Raw genomic sequence first — 26,625 nt, forward strand, 5'->3', positions numbered from 1 at the left:
GCCAATCCAAAGGGCTGGCTAGCCGGCGAGTGCGCTCGACAGGGACATCGTTACGACAATGTGAAGGCACCTTGTCCCTCCTCTAGGGCAAGGAGAAGCCTCTCTTTAAGGATTTGCTTGGAAGAGTAGTTGGGCAATTTTATGTAATTGCTGCAGGTCATCACACTCGGCAAAAGGCAATCGATGGCCCCACCGCCAGACGCCGGAGTCTTTCTAACAACCTTCATCAACGGACTGCGGCAGAATGAACAGAAAGAGTCACCAAAAGCAAAACCATGCAAGACTGTTCCCTAGGGTGTTTTCCTGAAGAGTTGCGTGCACGTTGCTTTACCGTCATACGCAAATCCGAGAAAATACACTTGAAACAAACGTAGCAAGCAAGGCGGGCACCAACGAATCCATCAAGCAGTCTTTCTAGCTTTCCAGCCAGTTGAAACGCTGGCACTTTGTAGAGACAGCACGCGAGAGGCAAACGTGACTGAGAAACAGCAGCAATGGAGCGTCTGCGTGCAGCGCAGGAATCTAGTAGGCTAACTGCCCATAAAGCTAGAAAGAAGGCCAGCTGTTAAGCCAGCTGAGAAAAGTTGCCTCACCGAAACCCAGCGAATCCACCTGCTGGCAGAATTGTTGATCCCGTGACAAACTTGAGGAAAGCCGCACGCTGCGAAGGGTTGAAGTCCACCAAAACCTCCAAGAAGTGCCCATACACAGCACTCGACGTCGTAAATCTTGCGGGCAAACGCAACAAAAATAACCGCGCATGGAAAGAAGTCCGGCTTGCCACTTTGCATGGTATGCGCCTCAGTTTGAATTGCCAGCTATCTTCTACTGCTACATATAATCCTTGCGTTGCTACTTGCGGTGCACGCAACCTCCATGTTCACTGTCTACTCTCCTCGACCTGTCTATGTAACTTCCCAAGTTTTCGTTTTGTATAGCCTGCCACGTGCTCGTCTACCCCCATCTCTGTCTGTTTGTCGCCTTTATTTCTCTCATCGTCCCCTCCAGCTGCCCTCTGCCCGCCACTCTCAGTTTCTAACCAAGTGACCCCTCTCCCTGCATGTTTCTGCGTTCACCACCTTTGGATCGATAACTATTCAGCACTCACCCATGGTCCGGAGCAACATGTGCCCTAAGGTGGGACAGCGTCCAGAACCTATCCTGTCTCGTTCTCTCTCTATCTCCAAACAAAACTGAAGAAACCTCCATCGGCAACAGCGGCGAAAGTGCGAAGAGCGGGCAGAAAGAACCGAATCCCAGACGAAACGCAGACGCCTAAGCAGACAAATGGAAAAAACGGCACACGCCTACGCCCGTAATCTTGGCAGATATTAAAGATGAATAAGCCATTGCTTCCTTCATATGCGTATTACGTCTGTCCAGTTGAAACTTGAATAAAAAAGCAAACAATTGCATGCACGCCGCAAGGCGTACCTGCAGGAAGATGCCTTCACAAAGAAGCACGAAAGCCAAGCGCTGGATGAAAAAGTCCAAAGAAGCGTTTGAGACAAATATGTTTTCACCGCCTTCAACAAGTGGCCCTCCACCATCCTCTGAGGCACCAAAAACAGCTGTAACAACTACAACAGTAACTAAACCAGCAATTCGTGCCGGACTTGCAGCAGCAACGCTTACTGGTACTTCACTCGTAGCCAACCCACATGACAGCAAAGCCACACAATTCAGTATCAAGCCCCACACACACTGCTACGTATTACCGCGTGCCCATAGCGCCACTGCATCGCCACCTACGTGGAATCACAAACGAGCATGCCATATCCTTGACCTCATGTCCATCTGCACGGTGCTGGAGCATCTGCTGTAGAGACCTCCCCAGAGCTTCGTCAATTGCCGCAACAGCAGCAACAGCAGCAGCGGTCCCACCACAGTAGCAAATACCGAACCGTAGCCTCGCTGTTGCGGTTCCAGCTTCCACGTCTTCTGTCGCTGCTGCAGGTCTCATGCAGCTGCAGAGCCTTAGCCGCTCCTGGTGCAGCCGAGGGCGAGCAACTGCCTCCCAAAAGAGCATATGCAGCCCAATGTCAGTTGTGCTGCTGCGACCGTCTAGCAGAGCCTTTGCAGCCAACTGGCCCAACAGGCGGAAGTGACTAAATAGCTGGAGCTCCAGTGTGCCTCTGCCACTTGCAGAGATTGCTCTTGGGGACGGTGCTGCTGCTGTACAGGAGGGCTTCTGTTGGGAAGAACCAATGGTGCTTGCATTGCTGCTGGCGTTGCAAGTGTTGCTGAACGGCCCCGCATCTTCTTCCATATCCTCTGCCCCTTCAGAAGGAACACCTCTGTCTGTCCTTCTTGTTGGGGCCCTGCTTCGCATCCTCTGCTGCTGTTGCTGCTGCACTAGAGGAGACACTCTTGGACGCCGCACCATGTCCAACGGGATGAGACACAAATCTGTCAAATACGCACGAGGAAATAGTCCCCCACCGCTGCTGCAGTTCAAAAACAGCTCAGGTTCCTTCCAAGTCAGCAGCGCCTCCAACACCTGCAGCAGCAGAAGCAATTCAGTCAGCAAGAGGCCCTTGCAAGTAATAATGCGCAGGTGGGAGTAAGGCAGCGTACTTAAGTGTCATCGCGTGACCAAAGTTTCTGTCCCCCAATTCAAAACCCTTAGCCCTTAAAACGAGTGCTGGATATCCACCTCGGCATAAAATTCATTCGTTGGGCCTTGGCCCACTCCCTCTTCTCCGGCGAACTCCACCTCTAGCACAGGCTGCTCTTCACTACTGCGGCTACTCGCCAGCAAATGGTCCATCACCTGTGGCAGAAGTAACAGCAACAGCCGACACTGTGCTGTTGCTACTGAAGCTGCATCCGCCCTACTGATCCCTCGAAATGCAGGGCCAGCATCCCCATTTACAACCAAACGCGAGAACAAGTATTCAGGTACAATCAAGGCACGGCATGGAACTAGATCGAAGAGTCTTGTGCTAACCTTCGCAGCACTCTCCACCAAGTGCGCGCGTGGCATCTTAACTTTTGTCCGAGGAAGAGATGCTCCCTAAATGCAAGCACAAACAAGGAGGCTGCAGCTGTTGTGTTTACTGCTCAGCCGCTGCTTCCATTGCTGGCATTCCTCCTGCCGTGAGTCCGGCTGCAGCTGTTCACCTACTCCTTCCAAATCTGCCAGTATTTCTTGCTCCCGTCTGTTACTACTGCCTCCGGATGCTGCTCCCTGCAGCTGCAGCACAGGCCGCAATCGCTGCAGTAGCAGAGCTTTGCTGCTGCTAATGCCGGCAGTGGGTAGGTTAAGCAACGGCTGCACGCTGCTGCTGCTGCCGCTGCTACCCTGTCGCTGGCCGAGCAGCAGCTCTGCCGCTTCCTTTAGCCGAACTTTGTAGATGAACTGGCCCCGCATGGCCCCTAGATGCTGCTGCAACAGCAATAGCAGCCTCAGTTGCAGCGGAAACAAGAAGGGGCACGCAAAGACCAGTCTCCTAAGCCAGTAAGGAGTTCTGCTGCAGCTAGTCACAGCTGCAACAGGGTCTGCCAAAACTGCCCCTGCCTTCGCTGCAACGCTGCTCCAGCAAGATATTTCAGCTGCCGCTGCCGCTGCCGCTCCTGAGTCGCCGTTGCCGTTGCTGCTACATAGACCCAGAGGATGCTCCCGCAGAGCGCGCGCTGATGCAGCGGCTCGGAATTTTGTTGCTACCGCTGCCAATGGTGCTGGGTCGTCATTGTTACTGAGAGTAATGCTACTGGCTACAGAAGCATACGTGTGCAGCTGCGGCAACTGCTGCAGGAGATTATGCAAATACAGCAACAAAACAACGAAAGGCGCCGCCGCTGCAGCCGCCTCGTCAAACACGCTGGGGAGAAAAACGTTTCCTTCATATGCAGCAGGTGCAGCCGTCGGCCTAGGAATCGCCGGCTCTGTCCTTGCTACTGTTGCTGCTGACGCTTGGCCGGGTTTGTCTCTGCCAGCGCTGCTGCCGCGTCGCGTGACGGAAACCCCGGCGGAAGAAATGCCATAGAACAGTGGAGCCGCCTCATCTGATGCTGCATGCAGCAACAAATCGAGACGGTGCCAGCTGCTGCAATCACCCCGTAAGTACGCTGCAGCTGCAGTGGTCTCCTTCTGGGTTCGAGAGACACACCATCCCGCCAGGTCCTCCAAGTGTTGCTGCTCCTGCGGATTGCGCGGCTGCTCTTTCGACTTCGAGCAGGGGACAGGAGGATCCTCCTGCTGCTGCTTTTGCTCTTCTTGTAGCTGCTGCAACAGACGCTCTGCACCTAATGCCGGATGGACAACGGAGGTGACGAGGGGTGTGCCCCGACCAAGCTTGAGGCCCTCTGCGCGCAGTTCATTTGCACTGCTGCTGCCACCGCTGCTGTTCCGAGCCTTGAGTGTTGCCGGAATCACCAAGTAGTCGACTGTGTGGGCCTTGTCCCAAAGAGAATTGCGCGACGGTGTTGCTTCGGCTGCCACTGCTGCTGCTTGGGCTGATTCTGCGGTCTCGTCAATCATGATGCAGAATCTGCCACTAACATCTACCTGAAGCGTTTCTCCACCACTGCTGCTACCCTGGGTGCCCGTGGGAGGAGCAGATGTGGTGGTGCGAGGGTCCCCATCGGCTGTGGCTGCTGCTGTCTCCGTAGCAGCAGCTACAGTTACGGGTCTTCTCGTATTCGGAGTGCCTGACTGTGCCTCCACCTCGCCACGCTGCCGCGACGAGGCGGCGCTTCCTCGGCTGTTGGGGAGGAGATCAGCCAACAAGGCTGTGGAAAGCAGCATCTCAAAAGTGCTGCTGCCTCCTTGCAGCATTTGTTGAAGTCGACGATGCGCCACGCTGCTTGAGGCAGACAGCCAGCCATTACCGCTGCTACTGCTATCACGGAAGATACTGCCGCTGCTGCGCCTGGGCAGTGCAACACAGCCTCCGTACAAACTGAGCGCCTCTATTACAGGCATCTGGGGCGGGACTGGTACGGAGTGTACGTACAGCTGAATAGCACCCACACTGGCTGCAGTAGGCTTGTTGCTGCTGCTAATGCTGCTCGGTGCAGCAGAGGCAGTCGCACTGGCGCCTGTAGCTGCATCTTGCTGCTGCTGCTGTGCGCCACCACACTGTTGCCTTGGTGCGGCACGGTGCAGTGCTGCTGCTGTTGGCGCTGGGTCGGACGGAGTATCGGGCGCCGCTGCAGCACTGCAATGCAGTGAATCCTCACTCCCTTCTACGTTAGGTCCCGTGACAGCCTCGTCTTCGCTTGTCCCACTGCTGGTGCTGCTATTGCAGCTGCTGCTGTGGCTACTGCCCTCTCCCGATTCATCCCTTTCAAAAATCACCGCGCTTTCACTATCACTACTGCTGCTGCTATGGCTGCTGCTGCTACTACTACTGCGAATATCTTCATCGCTGATGCCACCTCCATAACCTTGTTCGTCATCTCTTGCGCGCCTGCCTAAAAGATCCAAGAAGCATACGAAATCGAGCAGCCGCAAGTGCTACAGTATCGGCAGCAAAAGCAAAAGCGGAAGCTACACTTGCTGCAGCAGAATGCTTCTCACCTGCTTTGAGGTGACTGTCCACATCCATCGAATCACTGCTCGCTGAAGAGTCGTCTTCCTCCTCTTGACGCCGCTGCCGCAGTTGTCGTTGCTGGTGCCGTACCTGCTGTCGCTGCTGCGGTCGCTGTTGTACCTGCTGCTCCACTGCAACCTCATTCTCTGCTTCTCTCTGGCACGTCCCTGATACCCGCTGGCCTCGACGACCCCCTCTCGTCGAGCCACTACTGCTGGTTTCATCCTGTTCCTGCTGGTGCAAGCCTTGCTCTGTTTGCAGCTCCTCTTCCACATCACGACTCTGGTGCTGCTGCCGCGCTTGCCGTTGCATTTGTTGCTGCCGTGTTTGCTCAGCAGCCTGTCTCATCTGCAGTGTCCGCCTTATTTCAGACTCCACGCGTGACAGCGGAGCCCTGCAGTCAACAACCAATGCGTTGTTGCTGCTGTTGCTGGCGCTGCCGGAGTATCTGTGGCCCCACGACAGCAGGTCACCCAAAATATTGCCTCTTTGGTGCTGCAGCACCAATTGCTGAAGCTGCTGCATCGCCGTAAGCCCAGCGCCACCACCGCTGCTGTTGCTGCTATAACTACTCCGCTGTAGCGACCGCTGTGAGGTTGTCACAACGCTGTCTGAGCCGGCTCCCGACGGAACTGTCCCTCGTCCGCCGCGAGCCCTCTCCCCGCTGCTGCTGTCTCTTGCTGCTGCTTCAGGCCCGGACGCAGTAGAAGGGGGAGGCGCGTTGCTGTTGCTGCTTCCACTGCTGCCAGGCTGCCCTCGGCGTCTCTTGATCAAGCAACCACTGTTGTTCGCGCCTGTGGAGCTGCTGTTGCTACCACGGTTAGTGTTGCTGCTACTGCTCTCGTTGCTGCTACTGCTCCTGTTGCGCATACTGTTGCTGTTGCTGCTGTTAATGTTGCTGCTGCCTGTGCTGGATTTTGCTCCCGGAACCGCTGTCCCAGCTGCCTTTGACCGTGTGTTTCGACCGGCGCGCTGTGGAGTTGAAGATGTGCTGCCTTCCTTTCTTGTTGAGGTTGCAGATCCTGCAAACCTATCCTGTGTTACTGCTACTGCTGGTGTTGCTGCTGTACCTTGCGCGGCATCAGCAACAGCATGTGCAGGAGACCGACAGCCTCCCACCGTACGACTGCGAAAACGTCTCCTCGAAGGCCTCCCCGGTGTCTGTGGCTCTGCATTTGCCGTCTTTCTCTGACTTGCCCCTGATTCTGTTTCCCTCGCCTCCACCGTTGGTGTTGCAGGGGTTGATCCTGCTGACAAATCTGGCGTTTTGGGCGTCTCAGCTGCACGCGGAGAAGAGACAACAGCAGGCGCTTGCTCGCTGCTGAGATCTCTTGCAACGAGGACGACGTCTCTTTGCAAGTCTTGCATAACTAAGAGGGGGTCGGGCTGCTGCAGTAGCTGCTGCTGCAGCAACTGTTGCCGCATGAACTCTCCTGGGTGCTGAGGCAATTGCTGTTGCTGCAACTGATGAAACATACGGAGACCCCTAGGCCCCGGTCGCTGGCGCTGTTGAAGCCCCGCTGTGCGATAACCTGACTGTCTTCCCGTTGAAACAGCTGCTGAATGTGGCGTTGCTCCTGACACTGGCCGCGGGGCTCGCAAGTGCGGGGGCAGCACGTCTCTTGCTGCTGCAGCAACGGCAGGCAACTGCTGCTGCAGCACAGGGAACTGCTCCACTCTGCTCAAGCACTTTGCGGCTAGTGTCGCCAGCCGTATCAGCAAATTTGGGGACGCAGCAGACCAGTCGACTCCGTCTAAACAGGCTCCTGCGTTCAGCAGCTTCTGTTGCTGCAGCGGAGGAGGGTTCTCGGTGAGGGGGAAAAGAAAGGCACGCAAGAACAGTAGTCCCCGTTGCTTTAGCTCCTGCTGCCTGCTGCAGCTGTCACTGTGGCAGATGCCCTTACAGCAACAGCTGCTCCCGGTGCTGCTGCTGCTGGCTATACCTAGTAAGTAACAGCAGAGTGCCTCCGCAATGCGAGAATTGATAAGTTCGCATGCAGAAACACTTTGTGGGGCCTCCAAAAGCTTTCTCAGTTCTACCAGGGCCAACCACTGCTCTTGTTGATCCTGTTTTTGTTGTCCCACAGGAGCGAGCTGCGACCCGTGGCTCAACAGTGACAGAGCTACGTGCTGCAGCCGCAGCTGCGCGCTACACGGAGGCGCAGCGCCGACAGATTGCTGTAGCTGCAAATTCTGCTGGTGTAGCTCAAACATCAAGACACACGCTCTGCGAATATGCCTTAGCAAAGCAGTCAGATCCACACATGCAATAGGCTCGCCTGCAGCTGCAGCAGCAGCGGCTGCACCTGCCCTGGTTGCAAAGCGAAAAGTTGCCGCCGCTGGTTCCACACAGTTCTGCTTTTGGTGCCGTTCATCGCTGAAGCCACCGCGGCTGTTGCTCCTTCTCGTGATAGTGCTGCTATCAAAATCTGCCTCTACACGATCCCGCACGCCTGCTACCTGAAGCGCTGCTGCAGCAGCAGCGCCGCGCTGCAGAAGCAGCTGCAGAATGAGACTCATAACCGCGAATTTCTGAAGCGCACGGAGAACGTATAACACAAAACACCGAAGCGCTCTGAAAGCAGCAGCTGGAATACCAGTTGCCACTCGCGAGAGAACAACAGCGAACTATGCAGCAACAAAGTGACAGTAGTACTACGAGCTGCACTACGAGCCGCATACCACTGCACCTGGCAGCCCCCTGTGGAGCGCATGTGCGCATATTTCTCCAAGAGTTTTGCAGTCAAGGTGATCCAGCAGCTGCCGCTGCAGCAGTTGCTGGCTGCTGCTGGCTTTCGCCGCAGTGTATGCCGCAGCTAGTAGCAGTTGTAGCACGAACCGGCAAAGATCTCGTGTCACAGATGACTCCAGTAGAGGCAGCATCGGGGAAGCAAAAGTCCTGAGCAGTCCACCAAGCACACTTCCCTTCAGCTACGCTTCCTGTCCTCTGCTGCTGATTGTTGTGTCCTCCCATGAACCCGTCAGTGCGACTAGCCTCACGCATCAAGTGCAAGAGCCCCATAAGCTTCCACTACAGAACCTTCTATCCAGAGCACTGGCTTACTCAAGCGCCCGACCAAGAAGCTCTGGAGACTCTGCAAAGACAGCAACGCGTTTTGCATCAACTGTTAGTACATCCGCTGCTGCTGCTGCTTCTGCTCCAGCCGTCTCAGTTTGTTGCCGCTGCAGCACTTCCTGCCACAGGGGCAGCTGGAAGTGCACAGCTGGGAGTAGAGATACCCCATACGCTGCAACACCCTCCAGCAGCAGCATTTCCTGCTTCCTCACCTGCATTTAAAGCACATTACATCACCATCTTTAAAGCCTGATATATGAGCCCTAGACCCCTGGTCCCATTTCCTTCAGCCACAGCTGCAAGATTAACTGGATCATCCGCATTAGGAGACTAATTAAATAGCACTTAAATTCGCGGAGCAGTGATGGCGTAGGGTTGGAGGCTGACGAGTTTAGCAATTGCCTCTTGAAAGTTCGCAGTTTGTTTTTGCTGACGCAGCAACTCTGCTGCGATTGTGTCGGAGTAAGCAGCAAACACAGACAGCACGTAAAGCGCGTCCTGGAGCATCAGCTGCTGTTGCCACGCGAGGGCGCCACTGCTGCTTTCAGCAACTGTACGGGCGACCAACTGCTGCAGAGCAACTGCTGCTTCTGTGCCAAATGCAGCCAATTCGGAAGACAGTAGCTCCATATGATCTGCGTAGGCTCTCTGACAGACTGAAAGCCACTCAGCATCCTCCTGCTGTTGCTGCTGACCTTCCTGCTGCTGCTGCGACGAATGCGGTTTTCCGCTGTCCTCCCCACCTGCTGTCGCTGCCGCTGCGCAGCAACACGCATCCGCCGCTAAGAACACATGATCGCCACGGCATGTACAGCCAAATCCACAAGCAGCAGCGAGGCCACCACCCTCCACTATAACAGCGGCAGCGCGCGCAACTCACCTCGTACAGCAGCTAATTCTAGGCCAGCAACTGCAGCAGCAGACGCTGCTGCTGCAGTGTTGACACAGACAAAAATACTTAGCGTTGAGCGCCAGCTCTGGCATGCTCCCTGCGGCAGGCAAGATGAGGCGAAAAGCGCTGGTCAACGTGCTGCAGCAACCAACCGAAGTAGCAACAGAGACAACACAGCGAGCAGCCAGGCAGCAGCAACAGCAGCCGAGACAGACCTGCAACAGGGCCTCATCCTTGTAAGTAAGGAGAGAGGAGAAAAAGGGAAGCGTTGGATTTATGAGACTGCGGTACTCGTCGAGCTGCTCCAAAAGCTCCCGCTGCTGCTGCTTCTCCAGCTGCAACTGCTGTCGCAGGTGTTCTCGCAAAGCCACCAACTTGCTGCGGCTGCTGCTGCTCCTAGCTCCAGAACCTACGCCGGTGTCACTGCCCTCCTTTCGCCCAGATGTACCAGTAGACGGAGCGAATTCTGTCGCTCCTCTCTGCTGCTGTTCCTGTGGCAAACAGGTGAGGTTATGTCGCCTTGCTGCAGTTTCTGCGGCTGCCGCAGCTACAGCTTTTTCCGTCGCTGCCGCCGCAGCAGCCAGCGCCTTCGCCGCCGCCCGTACGGCCTTGCGCTGTATATCCAGCTGAAAAAAGTCGAGGATTGGCAGCATAGCGGCAGCAGCGCCGGAAAGAAGGGCCAACAGAGGTTGCTCCTCCACAACTCGACAGATGATCAACAAAAATCTCTCGCCCGTGTCAATATACTGAAGATGTGACAGCTGGTGTTTCAGTGCTTCCATGTAGTCAGCTGAGCATACAATAAAGTTCAAAAATCAGGTAAACGAACGGCACAATCTCTTACTATTGTCCGCGCACCACAATGCCGGCTGATGTATCGAAGGGATTTTGCCGCAGTAAATATAACGTCGTGCTTTGCACGTTGCAACGAAACACAAGAATCAAGCTAATCGACGAAAGAGCAGAGCTGGACGGCGGAGGCTACGCAGCAACAGACTGGCCAGTATGTCACAAGCATGTAAAACGGCACGCAAAATGCCAAGGAAACACGTCTCCAAGAACATAAGGGGAAAAGCACAGGCACAGTCATACGGAAACAGAGGAAAAATCAGCCGTAGGGACAACCAGCAATACTGGACCACAGAATAAAACGCGTCGCATCAGACGGACACGAACACTGCAAAAAGCGCGCCAGTGCAGACAGGGGCCCGGAACAAGGAAACTCAGAGGTAGAGAAGCGGAGACCAATTGAACTACAATACTGGGGGAACAACAGCGAGACAAGTACTGAAAACTGGAGCATCAGAAAAGAGGAGCGAAAAAACAGTCTCGTTGCAGCATCGCCTCACGCGTTCTTGCCAAGATAGCAGCCGTCTGAACAGGGAGAACATCGAGTAGTAAGTAAACGCAAGAACCGATCAGCAAGTCCCTCTGCGTCCCCAATCCCTGCGCATGCAGCACGGACGCAGTCCTAATTCCCCTGTTGCAGCGCGCACCTTTCTACAGTCGCTGCCCCTCGTGAGGGAGTCTTAGCAGTCCCAGAGGGCTACTTTTATGATTACATATATGCTTGAAGCGAACTGACTACCGATGAACAAGGAATGTCACGGAAAAGGCGCAAAGCGGTAGTCAGCACAGCACAGGCAACTGCAACAAAGCAGCGGCAGAAGCACATGAAGTCAAGCAATCACAGATGCAGAGCCATAATGCCCATCCAAAAGGAAGAAAAACGCTCATGAAGAAAGTGTACAGTAGAAGCACTGACCAGATACAAGATGCAAAGACAGACGAACAGATATGCACACAAACACAAAGATGGAAGAACACAGCTACACACAAACACAAAGCGACGCCAGATGGCTCACTTGCTCATCCGCCCCACCAGACAGCTCTCTCGCTAGCTGCTCATCAAGAGCCTCTTGAGATGCCGCTGCTGCTGGATTGGCAACGTCGGGATCCATCTGTAAAGACCCTTCTAAAGTTCCCGTTTGGCCACAGCCCGCAGCAGCAGCTGCAGGATCTGGTGCTCTGCCTTGCAGCAGCTGAAACAGAGCATGCAAAACCCGCTGCAACGGGAAGGTCCCCAAGTGCTCATCAGTCGCGAAGGACAGCCACTGCTGCAGCTCGGTCAAGCAAGCCAACTGAAACGCACACAGGCACAGTCTGACTGGCGTGGCTCGTACTTCTGGTGCAACTTCTAGAGGCAATGCACCTTCGGTCCATGTTGCACATGTGCAGAGAAGACACAGGAGTGCACTGGAACGCTGCTGACGCGTGTATGCTTACGGCTTCTGCTGCTGCCTTTGCTGTTCTCAAAATTGCTGCTGCTGCTTCAAATGAACAGAACGTACCTGCTGGGCTTCACTGGGGTGCGAAAGCAGCTGCAGCATTTGCTGCCACTGCCTTTCATCGCCGTCCTGACCATGCGACAGCATTTTCGTTGCTGCCACTGCAGCTGCTGCCGCAGCTGCCGCTGCTGCTGCTGCAGCGAGCGTGTAGACAGCCAGGCAAGCTCAAGAGGCAATCAATCTCCCACACTGTTGCTGAGACTGCTGCACTTGATGATAGGATCGGTGCTGCTGCTCCTGCGGTTGCTGCAGTTGTCCCCACAGGGAGCAGCCAAGCAGACCGCAGCTCCGCTGATGCTGCTCCTGCTGCTGCAGAGTTGCTTTCCTGCTTGGCGCAGACTCAGATGACACTGCAGAGCCTACTGCAGCTGCTGAGCATGTAGCAGCTGCTACTGCAGCAGCTGCCTACTCGGGTTTTGTTGCCACGTTGACTGTTCCCCCCAAGGGTAGAGCCTACAGCAGCAGCAGCAGCTGCTGCTGCTGTTTCTGCGGCTGCAACGCGGTCTCTAGTGAAACAGAGGCCTTTGAAATAAATGGTCTACGCTGAGCAGCTGCAGTGGCTGCCAACAGCACGGTTGCTGCTGCGAGGCGGCTATGCAGCAGCGGCAGCAGCAGCGTCTTCTGAGGAAGCTGCTACTGTCAACGAAGTGTAAGTACACTTAAGATGCGAGTGCTACCCATTCAAAAGTGGTGCTGTTGTGCCAAAGGAGCACCAACAGCGGGAAAGAAAACAAAGCAGCGATGCGCGATTGCACGACTGCTGCGGCTGTTGCAGCAACAGCAGCCGTACCTGCAGTTGCAGCTGCTGAGTACCACGCTCCAGTTTCTCTAAAGGCATCGCTTGCTGCCTCGTTTGTTTTACTCAGTTGTTGTTGCTGCTGGTAAGAAGGTGGAGATGGGACGGAAGAGAGTGTGCTTTGAGTGTAAACAAAGGCGGCAACAACAGCAGCTGCAGCAATCTCAAGACGAGCAGCCTGTCTTTACTGAGTTGTTTATGCAGTTTCTGTGGGCGGGCACAGGTAATTCAAGGCACAGAGGAGGACAAAAAGATATTTTTACTGTGGTTTCACGAAATATGCACCGAAACCTGGCGCCGTTCACGCTCCCTGAACCTCGCTCACCTGTTACGTTTGATATGTTTGTTAGCGCAGCTGCAAGGGCCTTCTAGGTTTTATTCGTATTTCAGCTCTCTGTCATACTAAGTTCAATACAGGCTGCTTTAAGCTCCATAGGAAGAGGACTGTTTCAGCCACTGACTACTTACCAGCAGGCGCAATACGTAGAGCAACAACTAAGGAACGATCTCCCCTGCAGCGGCGGTACTTACGGGAGCATCAGTAAGTGCTGCAGTAGAAGTATCGTCGTCTACTCCATTAGCGCTTGTTGCGTCATTAAGATAGCCATTTTAGACTAGTCGAAGGATTGGAAAGCTGTTGTGAAAGGGAGCAGCAAAATCGCCGGAAAGCACACCATTAATGGCGACACCATGCTACTACAAAGCATACTCGGAATATATCAGGTCACTGTTAGTCATCTCAGACAGTATGAGCCCCTGCGTCGTGCGGAGAAGCGTAGAGCTTCAAGTGCCCAGGAGACATACGTGGTGCGGATGTAGGCGCATTACAACGCTTACTGTCCTATAAACACCCTTAAGCCATACAATAGATCTGTCTAATGGACAGACCTATTGTATGGCTTAAGAGTATTTATAGGACAGTACAGGAACCAGGCAAGCACTAATAGAGTCGCTAAACCCTTGCAAGGCTCAAGCGATCTTCATTTGGCCCTACAACAATGTTAAGGGCATTGACAGCCAGAACTGTAACAGTGAACAAGCCCTCAGACTGGGTGAAATTAAAAGTTGTTGGTAGGTCGTTCTGGTTGTTAAGGCTACTGTAACCGGGCAATATCTCACATACATTGGCCCAAGTTTACCAAGGAGCAGATAGGACCTCGTGCGGTATTCTGAGAGTCTTCCCAGCAAGGTAAGGCTGATACCCACAATTGAAGTCACTCTGTGTAGTGCTTCAGGGAGAGACGTACAAATGGCGTCCAGCGTCTGCACAAATAGGCGCCATAAGCGTTTAGGTCGGCTGGTACTGATGCCGAAGGACGAGGCGGAGCCTCAAAACCCCTTTTAGCACGCTCGCTGATGTTCCGTTCCTTTCTTTGCGCTGTTCAGTATCCCAGACATCCCGAATATACGGGCTGTGCCAGCGAGACTTGACTAGCCTCTCTTTACCCTTCCGGACGGCTCACCGAGCATCCCCGTGCGTAGATCGTCGTACACTGTTACCTTAGCACCACACACGCTACCAAACATCTGTCTTGTTTCGTTAAATGCCAAAACAGAGTTGATGCTATTTTTGTCCATTTCAGAACCTGGCCTTCCAAGCTCCCCCCAGTACGGTCTCCAGTGCTGGAGGCCGTTTTGGCCTGTTAAGTGTTTCAGACTAGTTGTGAAGTTACCAGCCTAATCTTGCGCAGCGTGACTTGATAGTATCATATACACTCTAATGGCTAGAAAAGCGCCGTCATAAGCGAACAGCCTTGAGGGGCTGGGGTTCTATCCACCCAGTGGCCTCAAAGCTAGTGGCAGCAATGCACAGTTAAAGAAGCCTTGAGAGGCTCAAAATACGTCTAATTCATAGACAGACTCTGTCGAGGGAAACTTTCAGATAAATTGGTCCGTGGTGTAGTTGTTTATGTGACCAAACTAGCTAAGGTGTAGGCGCTTTGACGCTTCCCCCGAGCGCTGGGTATCGACCGGCGTCGCTACCATCCAGCCAGATTCATCAGATCCCGCCAAGCGCTCGCGACTACTATGTGTGTAGAACGGAGCTCAACCAGTATTCATTGTGTGCACCAAATGTGACTTAAGTCTTTCTTGAGGGCAAGAAATCCTAACACGAATGCCCAGGGCGGAGTCGAAGTGCTGAGGTCCTCCGCTTTCTCTTCCCAGGGCGCCTGTGACTCGGCCCTTGTTGCCTATGATTTTTCGCGATGTTCCTTACAAAGATCGTGGTATTAAGGGCCTCATGGGGCTGTGCAGTGTAGCATCTGTGTCACAGAAAGCGCAAGTACTCCCAACTGCAGCATCCTGAGTAACTTCAGAAGCAACTGCACTGGCAGTATTAACACCAAAAGCCCCATCGGCACGCCGACTCCCTAAGAAGCGCAACCCCAGACGTTCCGCACACCTACGACTCAACTGCCCCCACATATCCAGCAAGACCTCTTGACACACATGGGGCAGGTAAAGCGGCAAATGAAAAGGTCCGAAGTGAGAGCAGCAAAACGAAGTAGCCAAAGTTCCACGCACTGCGCTCGCCCCCCCTAACTCCAGCAAAGTTGAGGAAGTAAACGAACGCACAAAGTAAAACCAACACGAAAACAGGTCCCCGCCGTTCCACTGTACCAAGCAGGAGCTGATGCTGTTGGTGCCCTGCTCACTATTGGAGATGCGGATGCGACAGCGACTTAAGTCGCCTTTTTTCAGCAGTTTCGGCAGCTGTTGCAGCGTCGGCTGTCACTACCGAGCGCCTCACGCTAATGGAAAAACGCTGCAACGGATGCGTCACCTCTCATCTGCGCCTGTCTTGGGCTTGCAGAGAAGGGAAGGAGTGAGGCAGGCCAAGCGCCACAGCCGCTAGTACACTTCCAGACACGTAAACAAACACAAACTAGCTGCGCACCGGAAATGTGATAAGAAGAGGTTCAACACTTCCTGCGGAATGCACGTAAACCAGGATTCCACGGGGCCGTGAACGACCAAGGGCTGGTGGAGGAAGAGTAGTCGGCTGTGCACTCCCGCACCTTCAACGCTCCAGCAGCAGCGCTACAGGCTTAGCCCCAGAAACTCAACAGCTTCCTGTAGGCGGGCCTTCAGCGCCTGGGCATGGGGACGCCCTCCGGAAAAAAAAACCAGATTGCGAAAAACCATAGGCAACGCCGCAGCACAACTGCTCAGTCGTGATGCGGCGGCACGAGCAGCCAAGCACCCGCTGCTGCTATTGCTACGGGCTGGTGCAGCCACAGGCAACGATTTAGTAGCAAGTTGCTCGGAGAGCCTCGCATGCAAGATATAAAAGAAACCGACAGAACTGGTACAAAGTAACAGATAAGGACCATCTCTGACTGAAGTGCTCCTGAAGGCTTACACAATCCATTGCCTGCCTTGCATTCCTCTGAGGCACTGACAGTCAGAAATGACTGAGATATGCGCTGTTCACACCCGGCAGCAGGCCTGAGCTTCGGCACGGGGCGTGTGTACGACTGTTGTACGTACAGCTGAACCTTCATTAGTTTCCTGCAAGCATTTCCAAGCCACAGTATATGCCTTTCATGCAAAGGTCGTACACTAAACTTCATCTTGAGCGAAAATCCGGTACATGTCAGTCACCACCAAACTTCCTGCTCCCCTCTGTTGTACTTCCTCCGCCTTCTGTTGCCCCTGCACGTGCTGCTGCTGCTGTGACTGCTGTTTCCGCTGTTTGTCGCAGCCCTCTTTCCCCGCACAGTAAGCTTTCAGGCTCTCCTCCTTGCCAGCTGAGGATGTGCATATGGCGCAGCGGAGGTCCTTCTCTCCCACTGCCTGGGGCCACAGTTGCACCGCAACCAGAAAAGGCAAACAAGGGAAAATGGCTCTGCACGCCACTACGTAGACGAAAATTGCCCGCAAATGCAGGTTTGACGTTGACAAAGCCAGCGCTCTTGAGGAATTGATTATCTGAACCTTCGCTGTAATTGCAAACAGCAAAAGTGGGGCAAAGGCGAAGCTTACCGAGTGCTGTCGGTCCACTGTTATCCAGGGCACGCGGTCGTGCTCAGGAGTTTGCTCGGCCATGAGGTGTTGCAACCTTTCTCCCTACACGCAGGGCTCAATGTAACGGTAACGTGACTAAACGGATATCCAAAATGAAGCTACCAAGCAAGGCCTTCATGCGTGTAAGATCGAGCTTGGCAGAAACAGTTCATGACACTAGCATTGCATTGAAAGTTCACAGCTTCGAAGTAAGGCTGAGATGGGGCTGCACGATTCTCACAGGGACTTTGGCGGCAAATTAGGCATGCTCTTCTCGCCATGACTTGGTATTAAGGTCCGCTACTGAGCCTCATGATACTGGCTTTGAAGTGCAACTTAGAATTGAAGTATACGGCTAGCAGTTAAAGCTTACTGCTGGGGACAGGCTGCAGACAAGAATTTCAAAGATTAGCATATTTGCGCGTGTACTTGGAAGGTCAACTTTACACATGACCCAAGAATTGCGGCCCCCTGTTGCCGCTGCTGCAGCCGCAGCAGTTACTTCTGCAGAGGACACTGCAGCGTCGTTGGCTGCCTTTGCTGCTGCCATTGCCGCAGCTGCAGCTTCTCTGGCTGCAGGCCCCACGTCGCCGTGCCTCTCCGCCTCAGCTGCTGCTTTTGCTGCAGCAAGAGCTCGACGTGCCTCAGCAATGGCCAGCTGGCTGGCTGCGATAGCCTTAGTAATGTGCGCCTCAGCCTTGATCAGGCTAGCCGCATCCAGCTGACTCTTGTTTACGCAGTCGAGCCACGGGGCCCACCTACACACAGTGTACGTACACGGAAACCTGAGCTCTGGGCGAAAGCTATGAAGGACAGTGAAGAGCAACCTTTTCGTAAAGGCGAGTATAGAAGAGATACTTGGAAGTTGTTAGATGCCCCTCCATCAAACTCAGATTGTGGAAATTACAAGGACTCCAGAATCAAAAGTGCCGAGAGGCTGGCATTCTTCCATTATTGATTGTGATCGTGTCAAGATGCTCAGCGAAACTCACACGTCGATTTCAGCCTCCTTCATAAGCGCCAGACCGCAGGCCTCCACTCTGTTTAAGTAGCATTCCTCAGGTCCGTGCTGTGGGAAAGGGCAAACAACGCAGAGAACAGAGGAGAGGCTTAATGGCTACCAACCGTCTGCGGAGCTGGAGGCTTAATGGCTACCAACCGTCTGCGGAGCTGCCACATCTTAGAACGTCAGCTGCTCCCGGAAGCCTAGGCGTGTAAACAAGTCGAATCCTACCTGACATTCGTATTGGTAATGCCCTGTTTCTGTCAGTCTCTCCTTCGTGTTGCCGTAGGGGACTGGGTGTATGGCTACCTTGGCAAGTTGCAGCTCCTTCGCATGCTGCGCTGCATCCTGCAGTTGCTCAGTAATGAACAGCTGGCTCGCTGGGCACCTCTGCAGCAAACAATCGAACGAATCCCTCATAATTCTGTGGACCTTGAATTGACAGAAGTGGGCCCGAGACGCATACCATGATCGTGACCGCTGGTGCACGCTAGAGGCGGCAGGTGCAAGGAGGGAAAGGGTAGCTTTCGGCGCAGAAAATTTGAGTTCTGATTCATCCGTTAGCTCACGCTTTCATAATAAATGCCAATATCCACGCCGAATGCTGGGTGTAAAGCCGACAACAGGCCCAACACGAGTTTCGCTCCGAGCCTTCCCATCGTGAAGAAGGAAGAAACGAACAGGAACCGACAATAAAGGCCAAAATAAGGTCTATTGTGAGCTTTCTGCGTGTGTTCGTTCCAACTCCTTGCAAGGAGAAAATACACTTTGTGGTTACCCGTCGACAATTGCGGATGTAAGCAACATGAACAGAATGAGCATGGTGGAGCGCATGCCTGTTCAACGTACAGTTCAGAGGGCTCCTCTCTATCAGCAGGTGTTGATGGGATATAGTCCAATATTGGCTTAATGCTGTGAGTGAATCATTATCCACTGAGCTGATGAAACACGAAAACAGAACGACGGGTTGCTTTCTACGCTGGGCTGTCTCTGTGGCTCCGTTCTGGTGTAAACGTCAGTCTCTAGCGCTCTTCTCGTCTGAATACTGCGTCTTTCTCGCTTTCTTCCTCCTTGACTTTCATTACGATATCCTACATCACTGCTTTTCATAGCAGCTTCAATGAGGCACGAATCGCAGGAAGTACGAACCGCGTTTGGCGGACGGCGGCTCGCTCGTTCCCTGGCTTCCCTTTTCTTCGCAGTAGTCTTTTTATGCTGCACTTGTGCAGATTCTACTATTGGCGCTGCTCAGGGTCCTTCAAACCTCGCAGAAAAAGGCCATTACAGCCCCTTAGGGGCTCCCACAGATTACAGTGCGTACCAGCTGGGCGACGGCACGCTCACTTACCCGACGGGCGAATACGATGAAGACTTTGTCACACTTCCCGAGCGTCCACATGATCCTGTACATAGGGCTCCCCGGCAGGAGCAGGTGAAGGTGGAGCGCCACGTAGTCTTTGTGGCCGAGGGACGACCCCAAGTGCCTGTAGTGAAGGGGCGTGGATTTTTCATATTGGGCTTGATCATGCTCGCGATGTGCATCTCCGCGATTCACAGCGATCCTCGTGGCAGGAATGCAGGCTTTTTGGAGGGGGTTTCGATGAACGCGCGAAACTTAGTGGCCTTCAGGGATCTCACCCGCAGTCTGTTTGTGGTTCTAACGGCGATTACTTCCCCATTACTCATTGCTTGGGGAGCCAAGCGCCTCATCAAGACCCTCCCGGCCTACGTTAAATGGGCCAAAGACAACGATGAATTCGGCCTAGGGTACATGGCACTGATGTTTCTCTATATCTGGATGTTCTTCTTCGATTCAAAGGGACAAGCGTAGTCTTGTCCTTTTCCGTTGCCTTTACATTCTTCTATTTAGGGTTATTGTGTCTAGTATTGTGGTTATTCTTAATCCCAGACAGTTCTTCTCCCCATCCCCATGCGTTCTCACCGTTTGGTTTTTGCGCCTCTCAACTAACGTTTCGGAAAACGCCACAGCGAGGAAGGTGTGAAGTGGGAAAATGACAGGGCATCACCAAGAGAACGTTTCGTATCAGCTGCTGCTCTGCGTTGCGTTTGTCCCGTTGTCATCTTAAGGCGTATGGGGATCGCTCGTATGCAGAAAGAAATGGGCACTGGTGCGTGCAGCATTGCGTGCAAGTGCTTGTAAGTGACATGCAGATGCGAATATACACTGTTAGCTGCAGTGCTGTGTTCAACTGCTAGTACGTTGCGGCTGAGTGGGCGTAGTTAAAAACACACACCCGAAAGTCGCAGCTGGTTTAGATGAAGAGAAAAGCAGCTGCGAAGGAGTCGCAAGAGCGACTTCAGACCAGCAGCGATAAGCCTGCAAATGAACTCCGAGGGCTTTTTGAGGCAAAGGCACAGAAGCGACCGTGCATGAGCTGCCCCCACAGTAACTTTTGTTGCTACAGTGTTGTTTTCTGTTGAATGCAGCTTATGCTAATAGGACTGTCCGCCCGTCCTCTGGGGCGTTCCCCATTCAGAATTGTATACATTTCCTTCACGTTCGCCTTTTATAGTGTAGGGAAAGTCTTAGTCCGAACGGCCATGAGAACTTGCCTTCGATGGCTTCTTTGCATGGCTGACTTTTCACGGACAAACAGCAGTGACTGGTTATCTGTATTAGTTGTGCTGGGGCTCATTCCAGATGTACTGGTTTGAAGGTTGACCTTTCTGACTTGACTACAGCTTCCCGATATTGCAAAGTACGTTTGAGACGACCACATGGCGTCTCACCACAGCTCGAGTTTAAGGTTCAGTGGCGAAGAAATAAGGTTAACGAAGATTCTCTTCTTTGGCTGCCAGAGAAGTGCGGAGGAGGAAGGGCAACATTCGTGGCCGTACCTGGCTGGTCAACGCTAGAGGTGGGAGTGAAACGGAAACCCAGTGGCCGTGTGGTCGAGTTCTTGATAAAGAATGGCGTATGAGAACCTTGAGAACAGGGGAGATTTGAGGTAGATGTACTGGGTCGGAGGCGCGGGGAAATGCACAAAAGCAGCGGCGACAGCGTCAGGGCAAAAAGAACGGACTGCAATGCAGAGAAAGACGGGAAGATAGCTGAGCAAACGAGCACCCTAAGAGTCACGGGTGACGAGAGGCCTCACAGTGTAATCGCCGCATAGGCAGCTCGTTGCTCCAGGCCCAAGCAGGTGTAGTCAGAATGCAAAGCAATTACTGAATTCAGTATTATTACGATGTGGGGAATTCCGGGCACTAGCAACTTCGCCTTCTCGAAACTCATTTCTGAACCTCTCATGCTCGTGATGTCGATAGGATGTGCTAGGATCTGCATGTGCTGCCTAACGAAGCCGCCCGTCTCTTGCAGAGACCGACAAACCTCGGCGTTTAGCACCTTGGTGACGACGGCTTGTGTTACGAAGGTGTGTTCGGTAGTTCTTGGCAGGTAGGCGGCTGCCGTTGCAACCTTTCGGGATAATGTTGTAGCGTTCCGCTCGCCCAAAATGGGACGCACAGCCTATTCACGACCTGACTAGAAAAAAAAAAGCAGGCCTCTATTGGATCCCGTTGCAATTTGGGGAGGGTAAGCACCAAGTGCTCTCTACCGCCAGCGCTGCTGCTCAGGAGTTATATTTACACAAATTCCGTGAGCTTGCCTATCAGCAGCGTAGGATATTTCGGGTAGACCGCGGCAACTGTGGCGATAGCTACCTAAGGCACCGAGGAGGACCATGTGGTAAGGCGCAAACTTGTAAGAGCGCATCACTTCACTGATTTTTATTGACAATGAAAACATCAAACAGAGCTGCGTTATTCTCCAGAGAAAAGACGATCAGCAAGAAGGTCCTTCTACTTAAACTCGCTCCTTCATAGGTGGGGGGCGAAAAGTGGTAGGTGCCAAGATGATGACGCTCCACAGAGGAAACAGGAGGTGGAATCTTAACGGACAAGCAACAGAGCAGCCAAGTCAAGTAAAACTTCCCGCGGAAAAGAGGAGTCCAACAAGAAACGCTCACCTTCACGCCAATTCATGGGCCTGCTACGTTACAACACGTGAGCTTCTCAGCTCCTTAATTCTCTGTAGTAGCCCACCCAGCTCTACTGAAGGCCTGTACTGCAAAATGTGATGAAGACATCGTACAACCCGTACCACATTGCTGTAGATACCACTAGACACAACAGACGGAGCACATAGAAGGAACTGCAATAGGTCTTAGCGGAAAAGGGCATCCCCAAGACGATGCCAGCAGCAAATTCCCACGAACGCACTCTTAAAGAAACTGTAATAACTACCGGCAACATAAGCAGCTAGGGGACTGAGGGGCGCCGCCGCGACCTCGAAGGTTGACTCTAGCCAGAGAGCAAACTTATCGTTTGAGGGACGTAAGCCGTTCGTGATCTAATCAATAAGCAGGGTAAGCGACCTATGCTACTAGTTCTCGCCAAAATAGCCAAAGCCTCTAACTCTCCACACCAACCACCTGATAGCTTGCGCGGGCCTAAAGCAATGCGTCATTTCATCGAGGATGTTGCCTGGCGAACTGTGGCCACACAAGAAGCTCACTTTGGATACATATGCACGCTTTTGTTATCACGCTATTTTGTCGGTCTGTTCAAGTCAACGGCCACGCGCAAGGAGAGGGACCTAGCTCTTCTCTAAATGTAAGAACCGCAGCTATACAGTAAGTGGCGATTGATTGAACGGTATCCACCTTTTAGACTGCAGCATTGAACGCTGTTACCTTGGCCAATCAAACTGTTTTGGCCCAGTAGTTAAGTGCCCTTGGGTATGGTCACCCATACCCAAGGGCACTTAACTACTGAAGTACGTAATATGTCGGCATACTCCTCAAATACTGCAAGGCGATGAAAACATTGAACCTCCTAATGCTGCACTCCCGCTAGTCTCTCTACATTGTGCAACAAGATTGCACTTTCCCCACAAGTCGGATGAGCCTAGCACCAAAAGGTGTGATACGCAGCACCACAGTGTTGCGCATAAAAGCCCTCTAGAAGGATAAAATGCACTTCAAAATTCTCCATATGAGGGAACTCGGTATTTATAACAGAGCAGGCTCAGATTGCTCTGCATGTAGGCCAGCCGCTGAAGCTGACAGCTTCACTGATACTGTCAGCATCCGTCTACAAAAGCCTTTTGTCCAGAAAAAACAAGGCCTTCTGCCTTTAATGCATGTTTTTGCGTCGTTTCTGAATTGAGACAATAATGCACCTTTTGTAACGTGTATGTAAAACTATGCTGGAGCCGAGCTGGGCTTTGCAGTCTGCAACTTGAAGCTATCCCAAGGATCTCCCTTTTTCTAGTTTTATATGCTCTGGAACAGAGTGAAATAAACTTTGTGAGCTCTGACATCTGTAACATTGCGCTCAACAGAGTCCACTTGTAATGCGCGTATGCAACACGAGAGCAATGTGCGAACAAGAAGAAACGCCTTGCGGTATTTCCAGCTTACGAGTGGTCAGTTGCGCACGGCAGACGATTGTTCCTGCTACTATTGCAGCAGACCACCAAGAAAGAGCGCTCCTTCACAGAATGACCCTCTTGAGACACATGCTGCAGAACCCGCACCGCAGTTAAACTGTATGAAGGGCACCGTCCGGTTGAAGCAAGAGGTGGATCGCCTACGGGATCACGTGGTGCAAATGAATCTGACAAAACAGGCTCCAGCCACCGTGTAGCCAGTCGTACGCGAGGAAGGTAACGATGCGGGAGTCTTTTTTAGGTTAGTTGAAAAGGTAGTTACGAAACTAGGCCTGAGCCATTTCTTTTGGGGAGACATGCTACTGAGGTGTTTTTGAGATAATCTAATGCAATTGATATAGTTCGCGAGCGGACTCACTGCTGCTCATAGCTAGCTGGCTCTCATGGCGAGTTGGCTCTATCTCTTGCCTAACTGATCTGACGTAATACTAATATTGCAGTACATCATGTTGTTTCCACCGGATAGGTCAATATAGGCACACTAGCGGCTCACTGGGGAGCCATTCTAGTGCCTGTGCACTACGCTTGTAGTCTCCAGACAGTGCATTCCGGCCCGCAGCTAGCCAGCCCGGTTGGCTAGCTGGTGATTGATGAGCAATCAGAAAGCAGGACGAGACGTTTCTTACAAATAACCAATTATGGCAAATTATTAGAAATGCAGCATTTTTAAACTAGAAGCGTCTATAAATACCCTAAGATTGGGGCAGGCGCTAACGCCGGCACCGGCGCGGGGCACTGCCCTAACCGGGCCACGAAGGCAATAACTGAGGGTGCGACATTTAGAAAAATTGGATCGAGAACTTGAAAGATGACTGCTTTTATTAATGATTCGGTGCTGTTTATGGGAAATGTGTCGCATGTATATGATTTGTCAGAAGGACGCCCTATTCGTGGGCCAGGTAGTAACATAGTAGCAGCAGAGAACGCTGTACACTACAATACTTAACCTATCAGAAGGAGACGGGTGCTGATTTAACGGACTGGACAGGCTCAGGACAAGACGAGCTCCAGCTTTTTGCAATTCGAATTGCTCGGCACTTATCCGCCGAGTCGTAGCAAAGTGATCGCAGAGGGCACAACAAGTGTACTTCCCCAACACTGCGAAGATACTGGGATACCGGGTAGACCTGCGAACAGCTGAGCTAGTGGACCACTGGCTAAATGTGCCACTTCAGCTGTACAAGGCTCCAACCATAGTCTCTTCTGACGATTTCAATGACTCGAGAGACCAAGCATCAGAATCCGCAGCCCTGGAAGGCCCATAGATGGCTAAAGTACACGCATGAAAGAAGCGACGGAATGATTTGGTGATACAATGAGATGGGGACCCTACCAGAGTCGAAGGAGGCCCCAGGATGGCTGGTGAGAGAAAACCATGGAAGACAATGGCCGTCCAAAAGCAGCCAGGCAGGCGGAGTGCTTTGAGGGGAGGCCTGGCGAATGTTTTTCGCCCACACAGCCAGAGCCTTAACCGGCTTGGACAAACCTGAAAACGATTTGGAAAGGATAGCCACTACACTGGAAATCGCGGTTCTCCGCCTCATAACAGACAAAGGCACAAAAAAGAGGCAAGGAAGCAAGGGCTACTCCCAGACCCCGCGAGAGGATGCAGTAGCAGCAGATTTAAAACAACCAACCCTATGATCCATGGGAGACGAGTATTCTACGCGAAAACGGCATGGAAAGGGGCGAATGTATGCTATAGCCTTATGCCAAACGCCACCGAAGTTCACCTTAGCTGGAATCACAGGTGTTTGGAACAAGAGAATATTGACAGTCATTCCTTACGTACTGAAAAAATCGAAGGTGTGTGTTAAGGAAACGAAACAGGGCCCAGAAAAGGGACAGGTATCTACTGAAATTACCAACAGCATGAGGTACAGCTTCCGATAAAAAAATACTTTAACACTTCAATATTTTAATAGTGAAAAAGTGGAAGCCACTCGGAAGTGGTGACGAGAGGAGCTTGATACTCAGGCAATGACTGAGTGCCACAGCTCACTGTGTACTGTGGGCATGGCAGCAATGCTTCTTTCGGGGTTACTCAGGCATAGCTGTGAAGGGGTGCTTGACACCGTAGCGCCGCGTAGCTTCATTAGCCTGCCCGGCACTGAGCAGCTGGGTCCATGGCTAGGTCCACGGATAGGTCATTTGCACAGGCTTTTCTGTTTCATTGCAGCCAAAAGACAGCAATTGCACATCGGCCCCTTGGTTCTCGGGGCTCAGTATATAGTGCGGAAGCAAATGCGTGTGGGGACGTTCTCTAATGCCACCTGTACTATAGGGGATTTTCCTACGGCTAAAGCGACTGACCTGGCAGAATTTTGCCCAGTACCTCCAGAATGGTAAACTACAAACTTCGTCACTGGCCGACGATGTGAGCTACCAAACAAAACGAACGGTTAAGAGGAGCAGCGTCAGAAGGCGCAAATCCGAACCCCTGCAGAGCAACCCTGCAGAGCAACGGCATGGCATGTTAGCACAACAACTGCCCAGGGGATCGACAACACAGTGAAGCAACTACACTGTGCCTACCAAGGAGCTACTGCTTTAGTAGCAGGAAAACACTTCGTCTCTAAGGCGAGGAGTACCGGGACATATTTTACCGACCTTGGATAAGTGAGCGACCATCCACGTATATGACAGGTTAAAACAAAACCCTGCTATGAGCCGCCGCCAAGCATCACATCTGTAAGCTTGCTGCATAAATTGGAGATTTGCTACGAACCTCCCCTCGATGGGGAACAGACGTTCATTACCTGTCGCGGAGTACTGCCACTCTCAATTATACTCAGTTTGACTAGCGGCTACGGTAAGACAATTCCCAGAGGGTAACTCCTCATATAGTTTAGGTTTCTAAGAACACAGACGATCATCATGTCCTAGTACCACCGGGCAAGCTGCCTAACAAGGCCGCCATAGGACCTGCGGCATTTGCACAATCAGGAAATAACAAAGCTGCCACTTGATGCACTGGCTAGCCTGGCTTCTTCTCTTATCTAGGCCCAGAACATCATGTGTGACACGTACAATGATGAATTTGGCGAGTGGAAAATTGCACATGGTGATACTTTGTCAAGCATTAGGTGCGCTTACGACCGAACATGAGTTGCCTATGACCCCCAGATAAACTAATTTGAAGGAGGTGAGAGGTGCTAGTCGTTCGTTTATCCTCGTTCCTACCAGATTCGAGAGACCAAGACCGTTGGGTGAAAGACTGTTTTGTGAACAGTTGTGCACTTAACTGGAGTCCACGACTATATCCTTAGGCATCAAGGCCAAGGTGGCAACCTTCCATGCTAACATAAATACTTATCTCGAATCTATGTTATGACAAGAAGATAAAGCGTACCTTGACGAAGGGCTGATTCACAGTTCGACCGTGCTTACTCAAACTGAAGTTCTCCGATAAATTCTCAGCATCATTCTTAAACATCAGTTCTACCCTAAGTTCTGGAAATGCAGATATCCTGAGCACGACCCTACCTATAT

General features: G+C 52.6%; 3 protein-coding genes across 3 annotated transcripts; 1 reads left to right on the top strand and 2 right to left on the bottom strand.

The window, feature by feature from the left end:
* Positions 1-50: 50 nt before the first annotated feature.
* ENH_00028160 (ubiquitin-transferase domain-containing protein, putative) lies at positions 51-11,940 on the bottom strand (the record flags this gene model as incomplete). Its single annotated transcript, XM_013579982.1, has 17 exons — positions 51-234; positions 594-728; positions 1,109-1,275; positions 1,435-1,553; positions 1,753-2,500; positions 2,657-2,773; positions 2,951-3,016; positions 3,128-5,418; positions 5,525-8,069; positions 8,220-8,436; positions 8,602-8,825; positions 9,001-9,371; positions 9,494-9,602; positions 9,721-10,295; positions 10,855-10,951; positions 11,371-11,646; positions 11,857-11,940. The coding sequence occupies 17 exons, from the start codon at positions 11,938-11,940 to the stop codon at positions 51-53; spliced, it is 8,325 nt and encodes a 2,774-aa protein (XP_013435436.1).
* Positions 11,941-16,213: 4,273 nt separating this feature from the next.
* Positions 16,214-18,319, bottom strand: ENH_00028170 (interferon gamma-inducible protein 30, putative; the record flags this gene model as incomplete). The annotated part of the gene is made up of 6 exons (XM_013579983.1): positions 16,214-16,447; positions 16,637-16,720; positions 17,031-17,415; positions 17,650-17,726; positions 17,892-18,050; positions 18,230-18,319. 6 exons carry the CDS (start codon positions 18,317-18,319, stop codon positions 16,214-16,216), a joined length of 1,029 nt encoding a protein of 342 aa, XP_013435437.1.
* Positions 18,320-18,780: 461 nt separating this feature from the next.
* Positions 18,781-19,491, top strand: ENH_00028180 (hypothetical protein, conserved; the record flags this gene model as incomplete). The annotated part of the gene is made up of 1 exon (XM_013579984.1): positions 18,781-19,491. The coding sequence occupies one exon, from the start codon at positions 18,781-18,783 to the stop codon at positions 19,489-19,491; it is 711 nt and encodes a 236-aa protein (XP_013435438.1).
* Positions 19,492-26,625: the final 7,134 nt, after the last annotated feature.

Source organism: Eimeria necatrix, genomic scaffold, assembly GCF_000499385.1.
Source record: "Eimeria necatrix Houghton genomic scaffold, Enh_scaff207, whole genome shotgun sequence".
Classification (NCBI taxonomy): Eukaryota; Apicomplexa; class Conoidasida; order Eucoccidiorida; family Eimeriidae; genus Eimeria; species Eimeria necatrix.